The sequence below is a fragment of the Glycine max genome, chromosome 9 (genome assembly GCF_000004515.6).
Source record: "Glycine max cultivar Williams 82 chromosome 9, Glycine_max_v4.0, whole genome shotgun sequence".
Taxonomy (NCBI): Eukaryota; Viridiplantae; Streptophyta; class Magnoliopsida; order Fabales; family Fabaceae; genus Glycine; species Glycine max.
In genome coordinates, this window is record NC_038245.2 from 48,516,409 (window position 1) to 48,535,244 (window position 18,836).

General features: G+C 32.0%; 2 protein-coding genes across 7 annotated transcripts; one reads left to right on the top strand and one right to left on the bottom strand.

Moving 5' to 3' along the window:
- Positions 1 to 696: 696 nt before the first annotated feature.
- On the bottom strand, positions 697 to 7,546 carry LOC100792793 (SPX and EXS domain-containing protein 1). Its single transcript, XM_003533575.5, has 13 exons — positions 7,212 to 7,546; positions 5,746 to 5,852; positions 4,987 to 5,025; positions 4,755 to 4,847; positions 4,545 to 4,661; positions 4,170 to 4,265; positions 3,715 to 3,828; positions 3,390 to 3,443; positions 3,115 to 3,162; positions 2,377 to 2,527; positions 2,008 to 2,173; positions 1,575 to 1,644; positions 697 to 1,496 (listed from the first exon to the last, which is right to left on the bottom strand). Exons 2-13 carry the CDS (start codon positions 5,809 to 5,811, stop codon positions 1,248 to 1,250), a joined length of 1,263 nt encoding a protein of 420 aa, XP_003533623.1. The 5' UTR covers positions 5,812 to 5,852; positions 7,212 to 7,546; the 3' UTR covers positions 697 to 1,247.
- Positions 7,547 to 9,460: 1,914 nt separating this feature from the next.
- LOC100793324 (ribulose-1,5 bisphosphate carboxylase/oxygenase large subunit N-methyltransferase, chloroplastic) lies at positions 9,461 to 17,021 on the top strand. Of its 6 annotated transcripts, none has more exons than XR_005886433.1 (16): positions 9,461 to 9,570; positions 9,688 to 9,778; positions 10,049 to 10,223; positions 10,315 to 10,420; positions 11,216 to 11,298; positions 12,017 to 12,043; positions 12,125 to 12,237; positions 12,365 to 12,493; positions 13,209 to 13,289; positions 13,492 to 13,556; positions 14,007 to 14,063; positions 14,494 to 14,565; positions 14,700 to 14,948; positions 15,050 to 15,104; positions 15,679 to 15,794; positions 16,038 to 16,060. XR_005886433.1 is itself a non-coding variant. In XM_014762428.2 (16 exons), the coding sequence occupies exons 1-16, from the start codon at positions 9,520 to 9,522 to the stop codon at positions 16,811 to 16,813; spliced, it is 1,695 nt and encodes a 564-aa protein (XP_014617914.1). In that variant the 5' UTR covers positions 9,461 to 9,519; the 3' UTR covers positions 16,814 to 17,021. The 6 variants fall into 6 exon arrangements, 5 of the variants coding, with proteins under 5 accessions (XP_014617914.1, XP_014617915.1, XP_014617916.1 ...); XM_014762428.2 differs by lacking the exon at positions 15,050 to 15,104 and adding an exon at positions 16,648 to 17,021 and having other exon boundaries at positions 16,038 to 16,151; XM_014762429.2 differs by lacking the exon at positions 15,050 to 15,104 and adding an exon at positions 16,648 to 17,021 and having other exon boundaries at positions 12,380 to 12,493; positions 16,038 to 16,151.
- Positions 17,022 to 18,836: the final 1,815 nt, after the last annotated feature.

Genomic DNA, 18,836 nt, shown 5'->3' on the forward strand with positions numbered 1-18,836 from the left:
TTCATCTCTTTTAAACTCTCTTTTATATAAACCAAACAACATTTTCATCTTTTTCAACTCTTTTTCATCTCTCTTCATTCCTTTTCATTCTACCATACCAAACACAATGCAAGGAAAAACAAAAGCAAAAATTGATTCATGTCCTCTTTGGGGAGAATGAAGAATGGAATTCATTATTGCCTTGGAGAGAAAAAAAAAACTGATAGTTTTTCGTTGCATATTATTCTATTAAACTCCAATATCATTTTTCCTTTGGGTAATGATATTCACTTTTTTCATGTTTATTTATTTTGACAGTTTTATTATTAACTTTGTTATTATTTATGAGATCCAAATTGTTAAACTTATTTATTTATACAAGACTCAATCCACATTGTCTAATGCATTATTATTTTTAAACTAAAAATACCCCTAATTAAATAAAAAAGAAATTATATTAACATGCATTTAAAAGAAAGAAAAACATTAATGATAATGATATTTTTAAAAAAATATATAAATTTAATACAAAATTATTATCATCAACTAAATTACTTTTTTTAATCTTGATAAATTAAGTATTTGAGTTTTATAAATAAAAAAAGAGATAATATTAATTACTCTAGTTATTTCTGTTTCCATAAGACCCCTTTAGAGATTGGCATTTCTTTCCTGAGCCTAGTACAATCTACACATCAAACTTATGGCATCTATAAGTAACTGATTCAACCTTTTTTCCTTTTATTAGAAGTGTATCCCGATTTGACTCTTTGTGTAGCAAGCAAACAAACCCTTTGTGTCCATTCTCTTGTTACAAATGCTAATCTAAAGAATCACAAACAAAAAGGGAGACAAAAAAGAAGAAGAATGCAACATCCATTATGGCCACCATTGTTCTTAAGTTCTAGTTCTTGCAGCTCTTCATGTATAAGTGAACATGTGCGTGCAATTGTAGGCTTGCTTCCTCATTTTCATTGAACTGCTGAGACTGACAGAACCCCTTCCCATTCCAGAATAAAGCATATAGTGCATGAAGATACAACTTAAGAAAGGAATGACTGAGCCGAGGCAGCTTCAGCAACGGAATCAACTATCTCTAAGTCTCAGACATCCATCCATGCATGTGCAAGAAAACTCCCTCATGTTGGTTGGCCAGGAACACGTGAAGAAAAATGCTTTTGGGATTAGAACTAATATTAGCTTAAAAATTGAATTAGACCTGTTGCTGATACGAAGATATTGGCAAAATTTGGTTGGCTTGAGATTCTCTATACATCGTGAATGTTGGAACCTAGCAATTTCTCCTCCTCTCTTGGAATTTCTGTGAGTTGAACACCAGACCGCGTGATCTTATTCCACTCATTTTCAACTCTAAAAAATACCCACTGGAAGCGTCGAAACATCTCCAAAAGAGTGATAGTAAACACTGTCAGGTAGTTATGGCGGAGATGGGCAGATAATTTGTATGTCCAAGAGCAGCGCAGAACAAAGTTGCTTCCAATCACCCAAAAGTATACCTGCAGCTCAGGAATTAGATTTTTCAAATCAAATGAACATGTGTTACATCTTCATACTAAGATGCTTCAGCTTCTTACCCATTGTCGACCGTATAACAGGTTGGAGATTGGATTTGATTTGTTGAACTTGAATATGCGGGAAAAGCCACTGTAAGAGAAAGGAAAACAGATTAAAATAAAAATAGATATAAAGTAAAATCAGGGTGATTACTTGTCATAACTCATAAAAAGTAGGTGCAGCATAAAACTAACATCTAGACACCCAGGGCAATTTTTTTTTATTTCCTGTATATATCATCCTTCACAGGCAAACGTGTTTGAGGTACAGTTGAGCACTAAACATAGGCACCTCTCTCAGGGAGGAATCAAAGCTTGATCAAACTTTCTTTAATATATTTTTTTTCTTCGTAAAATTTAAAATTTAAATTTTTGTAGATGTAATACTTGTATCTATGGAAATTGTGAGGTCTGATATTATCAATATGAAAGGGAAAGATGATAGATTTGGTACCTTAAATCCCAATCTCTGGTTATATCCCAGTAAAACGAATATAGGGAATTAATGACACTTGAGAGAAGCCACAGTGGCCGATAAAGAGTTGTCCATTTCTCATGGAGGACATGGTACTTGAGGGCAGAAAGAAAAATTACTGGGACTGCAGTTGAATATTTTAAAGCTGGAAACAAATGCAAATGGTGTTAGAACACTAGGATATCAAGCAAATGCAATCATCACAGCCATTATTTTGAAATAAGCAAGACAAAGATTGATTTCAGTGCCTTAGAAGATGACGAGCATTTTCAATTTCAAGACAACCACTCAACCCGGACATCTTACACTTTCAGGAGAGCAAAGGATAAAGTTACCAAGAGAAATTACCATTGAAGAGACAATTTTTTTCTTTGGTATCTCTGTACTGGCGAAGACATTGGAATAAACGCCATATATAAGGAAGAACAAGGGCTATTGGTATTGCAACTGAGTGACTACCACAAACTGAATCAGCTTCAAGCCAAGCAATTGTCGCGACCTGCATATTATGAAAAATAAAAATATTGTACTCAAAGTCCCTATACAAAAATATAAAAGGAAACATGTAAATTTGCACCAGCAAGACAGAATGGAACAATTAGTTTTGATGAATCTACCACATATCACTAAAGCTTGGTACCAGGAGATATAAGGTTGGCTTGGTGGTGAAGGGAGAAGGAAAGGGGGGAGAGGTCATGGGTTCAAATCCCCCCGCTAACATAAACTTACAAACTAACAACTAACATTTGCTGATAAAAAAAAAAAAAGCTAAGCTTGGTACCAATTGTATCAAAAAGATCTAAATGCAACTCAGAAGATTACATAAAGTAAGATCAATGATAAAAGAAAAGTGCACATGCAAAGTAGGTGTGAAGTTTTTAGTTGAATAAAAAAGATTTAATAAGTCATATACATGAGTATAGAAACTTTCATATGCTTATTCTGTATGTATAAATGTCACAAAATTATAATAAGGTTATTATTTCAACTCAGAAGACAGATTAAACTCTAAAATACAGATGAACCAAAATAGAGATTGACAAGTTACACACAATATAAAGAAAAAGAAAATTTTGTAAACCATACCTGTCTGTTTACCATTCTGCAAACTGAACGTTCCAAATCTGAAAACACCTGTATGCAATGCACAATTAGGAGCCACAACTAGAAAAGGGAATTGATTATTAACATTAAAAAACATCGTAAAGATCACAGCAACAATGCTTATTTTTCCAGTAAATGATCAAATTGGTATGGTGGTAATTGAGATATACAAATTGCTAAGCATTCAGGAATTGATGTTTATCATGAAAATAGAAGATTGCACCAAGAAATATGCTATATTAGGCTATGTGCTGTACCTTTGCCATGGAGGTTAAAATATCAGCCAAGAAAAAGTCGGGAAATGTAATTGGCTGTACAAAGAAAAGAACCATTATTTGTAAGACAAAATTAAGCGCTTTATAAATTTCATGCATGAGAAAATCACCTAACTTATAGAAACTATTAAAATTAACAACCAAAAACATCAAAACCGCTATATCAAACTAGTAGCTATCAGATTTGTAAATTCACAGCAATAAACTAAAAACACAAACTGTTGGATGTTTTAGGTGCTTTATAAAAGGAACCAATGCAAATCAACACTCAAAATTTCATATCAGGCATGAGAATCAAGAATCTTACCTGAAAAGGGAAAGCTATCCGAAATAATGTCCTCAAAAAGAAGTAACGAGAAGACAAATAGAAAATATCAAAGGGAAAGATCAAAATTACTGCAACAAGAATGTAGAGAAGCACCTGAAATATCAAACATACGTCAGATAATCAGCACAAATTGTAGACAAAAATGATCCTCATAAAAAAGGATCACAGGAAGCAATCTGTTTCCTGGCATATAGGAAGAGCCACTTCTAGACTTCTTTAAAAAAAAAAAAAAAGATATCAGCTTCCACATGAAATCATAACCAAAGGCCCCTCAACACCAACACAAAAAATGAAAAATCCATGTATGTTTAATTTAATAAAATGAAAAACAATGTATATCAAAGCAAGCCAATAAATATCATACTCAAAGCAGTTACATTCAACGGGAGGAGAGGAGAGAAAGCTACAAGGAAAAAACAGAGCAGATACTAAACTGGTTGAGATGCAGCCAAAGATACTTCCCCATGAGAATAGAGATAGAGGTAAGCAGTCATGCTAGTAGGGACAATGATTGTCATCCAAGTGCTACACTGAAAATAACATAAGAGTTGAAGTTAATATAAGCATGCATAATGGGTCTATACAGTAGCAGCAGCATCAATCCATGCTATTGACACATCTTCCAAATCCTTTACTGTAACAAAAATTTAAAGTTAATGCAAAAACATAGATTGACATGTTTTCAAAATCTATGGTTGAAATATTGATTTTCAAAATCAAGAATCAAGAAAATAAAAATCAAACAGCTTTCCACTTTGCATTGAATAATGTTTTCTCCAAAATGAAGGCAAAGCAAAGAACCTGACTACCTTCCATATCTCTTTGTGAGTAAGGTGGTTTTGATCAAGATCAAAAACCTTGGCATAGCTTACAGTGGATTGCAGAAATACCCACAAATTTACTCCCCAAAGCCAAACCATCATAGTCTGTATAACAGTAATGTAACAAAAACCATCAAGTAAAGTTCCATAAAAATTGTGCTCAATGTACAATATAAGAAGAATTAAACCCCAACTCACCACAAGAAGAAGAGGATTGTAATACAAAAACACTTCATATAAAAACAGATCTCGCAGATTTGCATCCATTCTCATGACAGAATCCCAACCAATCTGATGTAAGATCAGGAAAAAGCAAATATTAGGTGTGGAATAGGTAAGTAAGGAAATTATAAGAGGTCTTCTCAAGAGATTCTCATTGGCAACCATGAACAATTAAATATATTATGAAAGTGAAACGACAGGTTCTGACCTTGCAGCAAGTAAAGCCCCATATCAGAAAGAGTGTCACCTGGAAAAAAACAATATACATATATAGAAGAGGCTCATATACAGTCTGAGGAAAAAAAACAGAGAAATTAAAGAAAGATATTGGATTATGATGGGAATACAATTAAATTGACAGAGACTTCCACTTCCACAAATATAAAATTTCAGTCTGCACAAGAGAATTTCTTTATATATTTTTTAAATTGAATTCATCTAACATTATTGAGGAACATTAGAATAACACAACCATTGAAATAAGATACAAGCTTACTGACAAAACTTACTGCAGCAAAGTTTCCACAATCAGAAATTATAATGAAAGCTGTGCATATATATATATAAAAGCACAAGCATAATAAATAGATTGCAAAATGAGGATGAGAAAGCATATATGGCAGAACTTTGAAGGATCCAAGCAGGTATAATATGAACAAAGACCAAATAAAATAATAAATATAAAGAAGCTTGCTAGCAATGTCATTACTACAGCTATTATAAAGGGAGGTGTTTTGTTTCTTTTTTCCACTTTGTTCTTATTTTAATTTAATTTTCTTGAGTGCTTATGTGAACACTGAACAGTATCAATATAACACTTTGTCAGCTCTTTTAAACCTAAGAAGCATTAAAAAAAAATTTCCAGCTCAAAAGACCTTCCAGTCCCTCTAAAATTAGAAAAGGAAATCCCCCTGAAGGGAGTGGTATCTATAACCAAACTTATGCAAATTGTGTAAGATATACAAACCTTGAACCTCCACAGAAAAGTTGGAGATGGCATAGCACTTTGCACAGGTGCAATTATATTCTTCATTGTATCAGTGCTATTGTATTATAGGACCTATCAGTGTGATTCTGCAGAACAAAATGAAAAAAATTAATCAAAATGAGTGTAAGAATAAAAGAAAAGCACAACATCTTTTGGGACAATTGAAGGGGTAACTAAAGAAATATTTTTTTCCTTTTTTCTATGAAATTGTAAAGGACATTATTGAAGCACAGCTTAGTGCTATAAAGCTCCCACCGTTACTGGGTTCTAAGGAAGGGTCAGACCCACTGCATGGGTCCTTTTTTTCATCAGGAATAAAGGTCTTGCCACAAGTCAAACCTGCGACCTTCATGTCACATGATGACAACTCCAACGGCACCAAGGCTCCCACAGAGGATATTAAGCAAATAAAATAGGAAAAAACATGGGCTAGAACTTATAATCTTCCACAATACTAGTGGATTTCACACCACAGTCCACCACATGCATCCAGAACTCAAAGCTCTATAGAATTTGATAATGAATAATCATTGCTAAAGTTCTTCATCTATATTGTTTTCAGATTTCAGTCAAAATTGCTTTATATTTTCTTCAAAAGTTCAATAACTTCTTGCTTATGGACCATTAGCACCTATGCATGTCATTGACAAGATAAACCTACTCCACTGTAAATCCTGGCACACATTAACACATGGCAGGCACGAAATCTCCATTTATATCATAATCATATAAAAATTTACTGTGCATTAGCTTCTATTGCTAAATTATGTTCAAAAACATAGCAGTGACCATTGTCTGTCACAACTTGCAAAGGTGGTAAGCTTAACTTTTGTGTATAAAGCATGGGCTCTAAGGTCCTTAATATTATAATGATTAACAGAAATCATAAAAATTATATCATTAATACTACTATCCAACCAGAAACTCCTAATTGTTATCAATTTTGGACAGTTAAACTGAGGTTTTCATATGTTGAGTTGCTGACATACAGAAATGAGGGTAGTCAGCTACCACCCCCGCATTATAAATGCTAAATCCAACACCCCCACATAAAAAGCTAATAAATTTGACGTGCACTACAGTACAAGCATATCCAATCCTTCAATAAATCTCAACCTTCCTCACATCAAAATCAAGAAAAATCAAAATTTAACAATAAAAACTCACAATTAGCATGCATGACAATAGGAGCAAATCAATTTCGAATTCCAACTTCCCCAACAAATTTCAAACCCAAACAAACACAGCTTTAACAAACCACATGACATCACAAAGTATAAAAACAACAAAAACAGAGTCAAAAACCCCACGTAACAGAAGCCATCAAAATCAAAACTTGAGAACCACCCATCATTCAAAGAGCCCAACATCCTCAGAAATTCTAACAATCAGCTTCTGGGGCGAAGCAAAAAGAAACCGGAACTGAATCAGATCAATTAAATTACCTGTTGTTGCGGTCAGCGAGTGAGTCAGATCTGAGAGCAGAATTATTATGGGAAACATAACAGAAGAGAATGATGAAGATGTTGCGTCAATCTCAAAGCACGTTGCTTACTTGCATTGTTGGCAATGAGATTGGGTGAAAACATCAAAAAAAAAAAAAAATCGTCGCAGTGGCAGTGTTGTTGTTGATTTACCCGCCACTCTGTCTCGCTGCTACGAAATTCACCGCAATTTCTGAAGTTATGGTTTCCACAGCAGAAAAAAAAGAGAAATTGGTTCACGGTGGATTCACTTGGAAGAATGGTTACTGTGACGTGATCATAATATTGGGTGAAAATGGAAAACAATGAAAATAAGAGGAATTGATTGGGACAAATTAGCCTATTACTTTGATAATTATTTTTTAAAATGGAAGTTAACACTTTTTATGAGTTTTTATGACATTGGAAAATCCAAAATGAAAAGTCCACATAATGTACTAATTCGGCCTAATTGTCTTTACTTTCAAAGTATCTGATGTTGTATGTTAGACAAAATATAAACAATCTTACATTATTTTTGTTCTTATCATATTATAATAAAAACATTGAGTTGGTTTTAATAATTAATGTTTTTCATTTATTTCGTTATATTCCTTATTTCTAAAATATTAAGATTATGCAATTTTAATAGACTGCCAAATTTTTTTCTTTTTTGTCACAATTAGATGCTTTTGTCAATTTATGGGCTAAATTTTAACAAAATAAGATTACATATATATTTCTCACTCACTTGCACTTTACGTAACAATATGACACTTATGTACGATGACAATGGCAAGTGACAGTGATGTGTGTATGGCATGTAAATTTATGTTTTAATATTTTTCTTGTGTAATGTTTCAAATTGAGATTATTAAATATGAGAATTGGGGTGGGATTTTCGTGTGATGGCTTATTCTCCTTCCTACTAGAGAGTTTCTTTTTCAAGCCCTAATAGTTTCTTCTTCCTCCCATTTACAAGCTTTTTCTTCGAATATTGTATGTGAGGTGCAAGTGAGATGTCATATGCTTCTATTTAGGTTGTTGATTGCTTAAGAAAATTTAGTTTGGGTGTTTTAAAATTAAGTGGTAGTATAATGTAGTACCTGTCTTGTTAGCTTTCATCAATTGTGCCTATTTTATTAAATTCATTTTAGTGATCATTGAACAATATATTTTGCTTTAAAAATAAATATTGGGCATGTCACACTTATAATGATTGTTTTAAAGCATTTTGTGTTTAGCCTCACTTTCTCCTATTGCCTTTCTATGTATAAAGTATATATAATGCATTGTAGTTGTGTTAGATTTGCGAGTTAGTTATGACAAATTGTAACTAATAAAATAAAAAAATTATATTTTTAAGGGTTTGATATGGTTATATTATGAAATGATATGGCCATATGGGTCTGTTTTGAGTATAAATACTCATTACATTAGTAAATCGGTTAGAAGGAAACTAAACATGACTAATACAAAGTGAACGGATGCATCACAACACTATATGACTAATATATTATTGTAAGATTCATTTCCAATGTAATCTTTACCTTAAAAAATAAAGACTTAATCTTGCTCACCCATGAATTCCCTCGCACATCAAATGTTGCCCCAACTTAACTTGCATTGACCTTAAATATGCTTAATATTTTAAGTTGACTTAAGCATACACATAAATTGTTGCCACATGTTATCTTTCATTATTAAGAGATGCATATGCTTAATGTTTATTGAATATGAATTATAATTAGTGATTTATAATTCAATTAAACTCTTTTAGGATTAGAAGATTAAAATCATACCTAAATTATTATAAACACATTAACTATTTCACTTGTTACCTTAATTATTTTGTTTAGTACATTGGCTTTGATTAAATTATATTGTTGACCTGGTTTAAATTATTTTTGTATTTTTACGTATTATATTCTTAAATTTGTTAAAATTAAATTTATGACTTTATTTAAATTATATTTCTAACTTTTCTATGTTTTCATGATAAATAGTCTTCACTCCTTCTTAATCTTCAACCATAACTACTATTTAATGTATAATTTTTTAATTATATATTATTGAATGAAAAGTTATAGCTTAGGTGAATTTTCATTTTTTTAAATTAAAATTAAAACTAATTAAAATGACAAGATTTTCATAAATCAATTTTGGTGTCAAAAACTAAAAATTAATCAATAATCTAATCAAAATAATTAATTAAACCCTTTCAAGTTTCAACCTTCACTTCCCCTCGTATCAAAGTAGGCGCAAACTAAAACTTGAGTTGGCAGTAGCTATGGCAAGCTCAGAAGAAGCAAAGCTCGAAACTTTCATGCAGTGGCTACAGGTTCGTTAACGTGCTTAATAATTTGAGCCCAAAGGACGACATATATTAAGCTTTTATGATGAATATTCAATGGTGTCTTTTGCCAAGTTTTGAATTTTGATTTGGTCTTGAATTCAGGCAAATGGGGTGGAGCTACGAGGTTGCAAGATCAAGTGGTGTGATTCCAAACGAGGGTTTGGCATCTTTTCTGATAAAGATGTTTCTGATGGTAATAACAATATGGATAGAGTTGAGAGAAGGAGTCGGTGTTATTGCTTGTTACTTGTTAGAGTATCACACTATAACTGACATTGTTATTGTTTGCAATTGGAAAGTATTTGAATTCTTACTTTTGAAGCTTAAAAAGATGGGCATCTTCAAAAACAGAAAAAAAATTTAGATGCTAATTGTTGTTACCTGAATGGTTATAGACTTAAAGTAGTTCTGTGCCTTGGCCACTGAAACGAGAGAAAGTAATTTTTTTTTCCCTGTAAAACAGGGGTTATGTTGGTTGTTCCACTAGATTTAGCAATTACTCCAATGAGGGTGTTGCAAGATCCTCTTCTAGGACCAGCATGTAGAGCAATGTTTGAAGAAGGAGATGTAGACGACAGGTTATTAATGATGCTGTTACTGACTGTGGAGCGTTTGCGTAAGAATTCTCTATGGAAGCCGTATGTATGGTTGATTGTGTTTTTTACTTTGGGATTCAGATTTCAGATTGTGTTGTGAGATTCAATTATGGAGTGGTTAAAATTAAATCAGGTATCTTGATATACTTCCAACCACTTTTGGGAATCCACTTTGGTTTAGTGATGATGAACTTCAAGAGCTAAGAGGAACAACATTATATCGTGCAACTGAGTTGCAGGTAATTTATTATGTGACTATTTTTTTATACTCCCTCCGTCCCATAATAATCATCATGTAAGAAGAAAAAAAATTGTCCCAAAATAACTATCATTTTAGTTTTTCAATGTAACATTAATTACTTTTTTCCACTTATATCCCTTATAATATTAATGATATGGGCTACAAAAACTAAAAATGAATTAATGATAATAAGGTTAATTTGTAAAATTGTTATTCTCTTTCATCCATTTATTAGTTTTTCTTGGTCGGTGTAAAACAACTAGGACGACAATTATAATGGAAGGAGGGAGTACCATTTTACAATTTAATTACAATTGTGCTTTTCTTGTCAATTTAAAGACATAGCATGATGAAAAAAAAATGCTGGTTATCCCTATGTTGGCTTGTGTGTATTTGTTTCCCAGAATTTCAAAAAGTAGTTCATTTGTTCACGTGACCGCTTTGCTCAGAAGCTCTGGTCTATATTTTTTGAGAAGTAATGGTCAACTTGAATTAGTTGTTTGCAGTATATTTTCTTGATGAATACTAAATACTTGAATGACATTGAAGGAGCATGCACTAGATACAATATGAAAATTGCCTAGAAGTCAAACCTAATTTTCTAATGTGATCTCCATAGTCCATGATATAATGGATATCTAGATTTTATTTTTGTCTGATCTGACCTTCCAGGTGAACATGTTTAGTTTGTTGTATAGTGTTTGAGATAGAACCAGATGTCAAATGTCAAATCTGGTATCAACTTCTGGCCACCTTATTTAACAGTATATTTGATAACCGTTTTATCTTGCAGAAGAAAAGCCTGCTTTCTTTGTATGAATCTAAAGTGAAGGATATAGTGAAGAAACTTTTGACTCTTGATGGAAATTCAGAGATGTATGTATTGGGTAAAATTGTATTTTTATTGATTAGCTTATGTTTTGAAGTGTTTAATTCATAATTGATGTAGTTTGACTGTTGAAATTTGGATGTCGTATATTTTGAGCTAATTAATGTAGGATATACGTCAATGGTGTTATTTTGTTTTTGGGATTGAGTCCTATCCTACACTTGTTAAAGTATAATTTACTAGTTACAAGTTCACTACTTCACCTTATATGAAAACCATTATGGCATTAAGAATTAGACGTGGATGTTCTATACCATGTTAAATGTGCACCTGCTTTTCCTAATAAGTTCCATTCAAGACATTTCATTTAGATGTAAATCATCTGTTTATTGATGTGCTATGATACAGTACTTTTCAGGTTGCCAGAAAAATGTGTAGGTCATAGGATCTCGTTCAAGATATAGCCTTCTCTTTTGGTCATAGCCTGCCACTGTCTAAACAAGAATATAGGATTTGATTGATGTATATGACTTTCTATACAATGCTATTTACTCATTTAATATCCATTAGCAGTAAATATTACTCATTCTACATTCAAAGATGCTATCAATATATACCCCGGTTACCTTCTCAACTATCGTCAGAGTGATGAATCAAAATGTTCTAGTCTTCTAGATTTGTTTTCAAACAGCCATTTGTTACTTGTTTGCTAAATTTAAAATATATATTTACATTGCTTCTCTTCTGTCTGATCTGTTTTTTCAGTGAGGTGTGCTTTGAAGATTTCCTTTGGTATGTAGTTTACTTCTGGTAAATTTTTATTGGTTCAACTAAAATCCTTGGAGGTTGATAGTAGGCTTGCCTTCTTGCTAGGGCAAATTCAGTATTTTGGAGCCGTGCTTTGAACATTCCAATGCCTCGTTCTTATGTATTTCCAGAAATGCAAGATGCTCATGACATTTGCATTCGAGAAGCTGATGAAAAAAGTGAGTCCATCTTTTATTTTTCTCTCATTAATTTCCTATACAATTCTCTCTTTTGTTGTGTGTCCAATCAAGAGGTTATCATTTAGTTTCTCTCTGAATTTAAGAGGTTAAAATGGTATTGAAATAGGGAAGTTAATTGCAGGAAGCCATGTTAAGAAATCTGACAATCAGACCAAAGAAGGGACATGTAACCCAATGACAGGAGACACTGTTTGGGTTGAGGGTCTTGTCCCTGGCATTGACTTTTGTAACCATGGTAAATTGTAGCTTTAACCCTTGATATTTCACCTCCCCTCTACTTTCCTTTTCATTTCTTCATTAATTGTGTTATGATTGTTCCCCTTTAAACTTTTTTTTATATGAAACCCATTTTTAAGCCTTCACCTAGCAGCTTATAAATTTTGTTCAACTAATTTCTTGAAATGATATAAAAGATGAAATTGTCTATGATCAAACAGCTTAGATATCGATCCTTGTTGACATAATCAATCCTTGAAAATGGCCATGTGCTTTCTCAACACTTCAAGCTCAAAGGGCAGTTGTGCATGAAGGCATAATAGATACTGATAAATTTCTGCATATTTCGTTGATAGGACATATATATGTCAGTTAGAATGCAGAGCCTTGCTGTTTGTCTTGATTTTCGTATATGTTAAAAGGCTATTTTCCTTTGAATTTAATTTAAGCAGTAAGCCAAATGGTTTCTAAATAATTGGTGTTCCTTTTCTTTTTGTAGCGATAAGGGTATCATATATAGTTACATACAGTAAGTAATGGATCCTGATGGAAAGTTTGCTACTGGGAAGATACCAAATATCGATTATTGTTTTAATGAATGTAAAGATAAATGAACTATTTGTATCCATAAACATGTATTCCTAGCTTTGTGCCAGGGTGAGTTATCTTCATGTCATATATGCTAGATTTATGAAATGTCTAATGTGATTTTCCTTGATTACATGGCCAATCAGATCTGAAGCCAATAGCAACATGGGAAGTTGATGGAACTGGTTTAGCATCGGGAGTTCCTTTCTCCATGTATCTTATCTCTGGTAACATTCTTTTTTGTGACTATTCAATGTCTTTGTTCACATTCAAATAAGTGTTTTTCTCATATGCACCTCTGCATTTGTTGTAGTTTCTTTCAAATATCTAATGTAATTTTTTTTCTTTCTCTCTCCATTTAAGTAGTTTCATAATGTGATATGTCATGAAACTATTCCCTTTAATTCTATTGTTTTCTTCATTGCAAAGCTGCTCAAAGTCCCTTGCAGATTGATCAAGAAATCTACATTAGTTATGGAAACAAGGGAAATGAGGTACTTTATATGATTCCATGGTTTAAAATAAATGAAACCGTTTTCTTAGTTTATTTTTTTTATTCTAGTTTGCTTTTCTGTTTCATTTTTACCTTTCATTTTAAGCATTAATCTTTTAAGCTGCAAGCAGAGAGGCCTGCAAGGGGGAGACTTTTCATGCGGTCAACACCATGTCTTGTTAGCAGTTTTTTCAATTTGACTGAAAAAGGTTTAATTGAACCAGATATATAATTGTCTTCTCAATAAACTGCAACAATGCATTGTACTGTAGATTTGGCCCTTCAACTTATTTGAGTTCACTTGTACTTATGAATACATGGATGCATATATATTTTACAGAATGCATGAGACAGAGTGAATCTTCTATTCAGTTGAAGGTTGAATTATAAGTTACTTTGAAGCTTATTTCAAGTACTAATAATTGTTTCCTTATTTTTGCACTTGGTGCAGGAACTTCTATATCTGTATGGTTTTGTCATTGATGATAACACAGATGACTATCTCATGGTAAAGGCTTATACTTGGACCTTGTACACCCTGAGTGTCTCTTTGTTCTTCAATATGTTATTCCCCCTCTTAATTTTTCTTCTTAGCATAATTTAGTTTCTACTTTCAAGAAGCTTTATTGTGTTCATTTTTATAATTATGGCTGCCACCCCCTTTATTTGTTGCTGCGTGGCAGCTTGAATTTGTGGGAAGGTTTACTTAAGTTATTTAGTAATATCTACCTGTTGTTTATCAATTCCTTGTAATAATTGCCCAGTTAGTTTTGCAATTATAATTTCGTTTCATACTTTGACAATACCTACTTAATTTTGCCCATGGCTTCTGCCTTTTCATTTATATTCTCTATCATGATCCGTCTGATTCATGTGATCACAGTTGTTACAGATATAGGCATGGCTTACTAACTTATCATTGTTGTTGAGTCCTCCAGGTCCACTATCCAGCAGAAGCAATTAATACAATTTCTTTTTCTGAGTCCAAAACCCAGCTTCTTGAAGTGCAGGTATGCTAGTAATTTATCTTCATCTTTCTGCCATATTTTGAACAAGTAGAATATGATTTTTTGGCTAACTTTATACCTTATTGTTCTATAATTTCCACCTTCTGTAACATTCTGTTTCTGCGTTATGTTTACAGAAGGCTGAAATGAGATGTCTTTTACCCAAAACTTCATTGGATAATGGATTTTTTCCATTAAACACCCAAAACAGTGAAGAAAATAACAAGTCCAAAGCTGACAAAGTTTGCAACTATAGTTGGAGTGGTCAGCGCAAGATGCCATCTTATGTTAACAAGCTGGTGTTTCCTGAGAAATTTATGACTACTTTGAGGACCATAGCCATGCAAGAAGATGAGGTTTTCAAGGTTTCCTCAATGCTGGAAGAGGTTCAGTATACAACATTTTACTTTTCATATTTCCCTTGGAATGATAGACTATTAGCTCCTGCCTTTGTCACTGAAACTGTATTTTATCTTTCTTTGGTTAGTTTTCTATCAAGATTTTCCACATTTCCTACCCCTTCCATTAGTTAACTACTACAGGTGAAGTAACCTACCTGACATGTGATTCCATGCTTTCTATTGTGGGGATGACGACAGCCTCTTATCTTTGAAAGACAAAACAAAACTTGTTTTACCTACAGTTAATTTGCTTACAACTTAGTAGTATTTAGACAGAAAATAATAAATGAAAACAACTGACTGTATAGATCAACGTTGAAAACATGTGTCAATATTACTGTTATCAATGACAATTATCAAATACTGAACCAATCCGTTGTAATGCAATTCATTTTCAAGATCAAATACAATTTACATGTTTTATTAATTATTTTATAATTTTCAACAAAACTTCATTAATGCATTAATAACTTTCATTTTTTTCTTTTATTTATTTTGGAAACCATTTTCTTATATAACCATAATTAGTACTAGTGAATTAAAGGTCAATTATAAGTCCTTCCTACCATTTTCCTTTGATTGTTGGCAGATTTTAAGCTGTGATAAAATGAGGTGAATTTTAAATTTATTACATTTAGCTAGAAGTTTAGAATCTTGAAGGTAAGTAATAAGCATTATATTGAATTGCATTGTATATGTTCATGTTTCTATGAAGCTTGCTGGACCTGAAAGGGAGAGGCAACTATCAGATACAGATGTCCAATCAGCAGTGTGGGAGGTCTGTGGTGATTCTGGAGCTTTACAATCGCTTGTTGATCTTCTTCATGTGAAGTGAGTGTCAGGAATTACATTACCACAACTGATGATAGGATCATGTTAATTATAATCTGAAATATTATTTGCCTTACTCCTAATCTGTATGCTTGTGATTACAACTTGATTTCTGCACATGATATTTTGAATCTCTTTTATATTCAATCCATCATTTCATTTTTTGAGTGAATAAGGACATACTAGAACACCAACATTGATATATCTTATGTTCAATGTCTAACTGATTTCACTGCATTCAAGGATGATGGATCTTGAAGAGAGTTCTGGAACAGAGGAAAATGACCTTGATTTTCTCAAGAAAACCCTTATTATTGATAACCATGAAGATAGCAAACAATGCACGAGCAATTTAAGGTAGAAACTAGTATACTTAACTATAGTTTTATTCATATGCCTTAAATTATTAGAGATTGATGGATTACTCTTATACCTATCTTGTTAATTATATTTAACGGATTTTCAAAGATCATACTAAAATCTAAAACTATCAGCCAACAAATATTTGACAAGTTGCATGTATTCTTCCACTGAAATTATAAGTTTAACATTTGTGGTTACATATAAGTCTGGTTTTGTTGAGTATGAAGTGACTGTTTATCTACAATTCATTTTCTCCCTTTATATTTTACTCTCAACAACTTAAAAATTAGAAATCTGATATCTTCCCTATGCATGGCACTTTTGTATTGTAATTATGATTTTAAACTAAGGCGATTTGTAATTTTCAACCTCCAGCATTGTACTAACACCTTTTCAACCTCCAGCATTGTACTAACACCTTTTCATTTTGTGAGGAAAATATGTTGCTTCTAAGTTCTAATAGATTTTGTTCTTTTCCAAAAAACTTCAGCACAAAGTCAAATGACTTAGAGGAACCAAAGTTGATGACTAGAAACAAGTGGTCTGCTATAGTATATAGGTGTGGCCAGAAGCAGCTAACTCGGTTATTCTTAGAAGAAGCAGAACATGCTTTGCAGTTATCACTGGGTGAAGAAAAGGTCACTTCTCCCTGTTAACTATATCACATTGTTCCTCTTGTTTGAGTCGTAGTTACTACTTACTCGAGATCTTTTGAGCCAAATCTCTTTCATTTGTGCACTTAAAATCCAAGTGCCTATAAGTAAACTCGTCTTCATTTTGAGTAATTCTTAGATAAGCTATAAGCACTACTAATTAGAAACTTGATATACATTAAAATAATGTGGCAAATTATGCCTATTGCAAGCACTGTATTCATTCAAGAATTTCTCTTCATTTCTGTTCTACACCTTAGTCAATTTATCAGTTTACATAATTATTGGAAGTGTTGTTTAGCTTCATTTCTTCATGTGGAAGTGTTATTCTTACATCTTTATTTGGTTAGGTATCACGGTTTGTTCTTAAAAATGAGCTTTTTCTTTTAATGAAATGTTTTATGATGAACTCTTTCTAGTTATACCAAACTAGTGATACCTACTGAGTTTGAATTTTGTTAATTATTTCTTCACCTTTTTAACTCGATTAAAAAGTAATAAATTTAGCAAATGCCTAACTGCGGACCCTCACTGCTTGATTCATAAAAAAACGTAATTAGTCTAAAAAGCATATTACTAAATTATAGACGTAATTTGGCAGTAAATAATTAATTATTTTGAACATACTCATCAGGACTTAATTACATAAAAAATTATACTTTTATCATCTTGATCATAAAGAAAGTTTAATCACTCATTCAATTTTTGTGACATTTTTGTGTTTTGGTTTCCAAATTATACGTTTTAATCTCTGCAGTTTTAATTTTTAGTTTCTGCCAGTCTTAAATCTATTAAGGAAAAAAAAAGCCAAAAAATATTGTTGCTAAAGAGATAATTTTTGGGGATTTAACAACTTGCTAGAAATATTTTTGCAAAGAACCCAATGAATACAGAAGTTTGTACGTTCTCATTTGGAGATGTATGACTCTGGTTTTCTCTGTCTTGTCCCAAACCCAAAAGACATTTGTACTCAAGCCTTCAATGTATCTGACGGGGAGATTATATGTGAAATGACTATAGTACCCCATCAATATAAAAGATTTCTATGTTGTGTTTGGTGTACTTTTCCTTTTATTGCGTCAGGCGGTGGAGTTGCAATCCAACTAGACGGTTCAAAGTTCCAACAATTCTGACTATTTTCCCTTTTTTTAATATAGAATAATATTTTTAATACTTTAATAAATTCTATTATCGATATAATAATAAATAAATAATTTGAAAATAATATATTTAACAAAAAATGCTAGTTAATTCAGTAGTACATTTGCATTATTTATTCTTTACTTTTTAAATTTTCTCCTGTTTGAATTAAAATGTAATTAACAAGTTAATTCATGGGTTTCACACCGATTCGGTGTTCAATAAAATCTTTTTGTCCCTAAACTTTTATCCGACTGCTTGAATTTATAGATCATATACATGCAACATGTTGTAAACCAAGTATGTATAATTTTAGGTATGACTAATGGAATCGACATTCAAACATAATGAAGTAGATATTGATATTGAGATATCTAATGGGTAAAACAATGTGATACTTAGAGGTACTTTTGCAAATTACCTTGTTCCGGTTGAATCCACTAGATGACATGATTTTATTTACGACAAACCATTAGCAACAGAGATAGGAACAAATCCTGAACTTTGTTAAAGGGGGTGCTAGAATTTATTTTTCTTTTTGTGATCTAGATTATACAATAATTACAAAAAAAATAATAACTTTCAAAACTCATCTGAAGTTTTAGCAAAAAGCATGCACAAAAATATTAGTAGAAAATAGGTACAAGAAGTGGAGTAAAAGGCCTATTCTTTACTAATTTGTATAATGATGCCATTTTGGTTATATATAAAGAGAGAGCATAAACTAGTTAATAAAAAAAAATGTGAGATCCATTTAATTGATATGATTGTCAAAAAAAATAAAAGAACATAATCTCATAATTTTGCAATCCTTATCATTACACTATCACATGTGGAATCAATCAGAATTTCTAATACTTAAGTAATCACGTTAATATGAATATAT

Excerpts from the sequence above, each read along its gene's own strand:
- LOC100792793 (XM_003533575.5), bottom strand. The coding sequence starts at position 5,811 with ATGAAGAATATAATTGCACCTGTGCAAAGTGCTATGCCATCTCCAACT. Across the intron at positions 5,026-5,745 it reads CTTTTCTGTGGAGGTTCAAG|GTGACACTCTTTCTGATATG; the intron begins GTTTGTATATCT and ends GTTTTTTTCCAG. Across the intron at positions 1,497-1,574 it reads TGTTATACGGTCGACAATGG|GTATACTTTTGGGTGATTGG; the intron begins GTAAGAAGCTGA and ends CCTGAGCTGCAG.
- LOC100793324 (XM_014762428.2), top strand. The coding sequence starts at position 9,520 with ATGGCAAGCTCAGAAGAAGCAAAGCTCGAAACTTTCATGCAGTGGCTA. Across the intron at positions 11,299-12,016 it reads CTTGATGGAAATTCAGAGAT|TGAGGTGTGCTTTGAAGATT; the intron begins GTATGTATTGGG and ends CTGTTTTTTCAG. Across the intron at positions 13,557-14,006 it reads ATGGAAACAAGGGAAATGAG|GAACTTCTATATCTGTATGG; the intron begins GTACTTTATATG and ends CACTTGGTGCAG.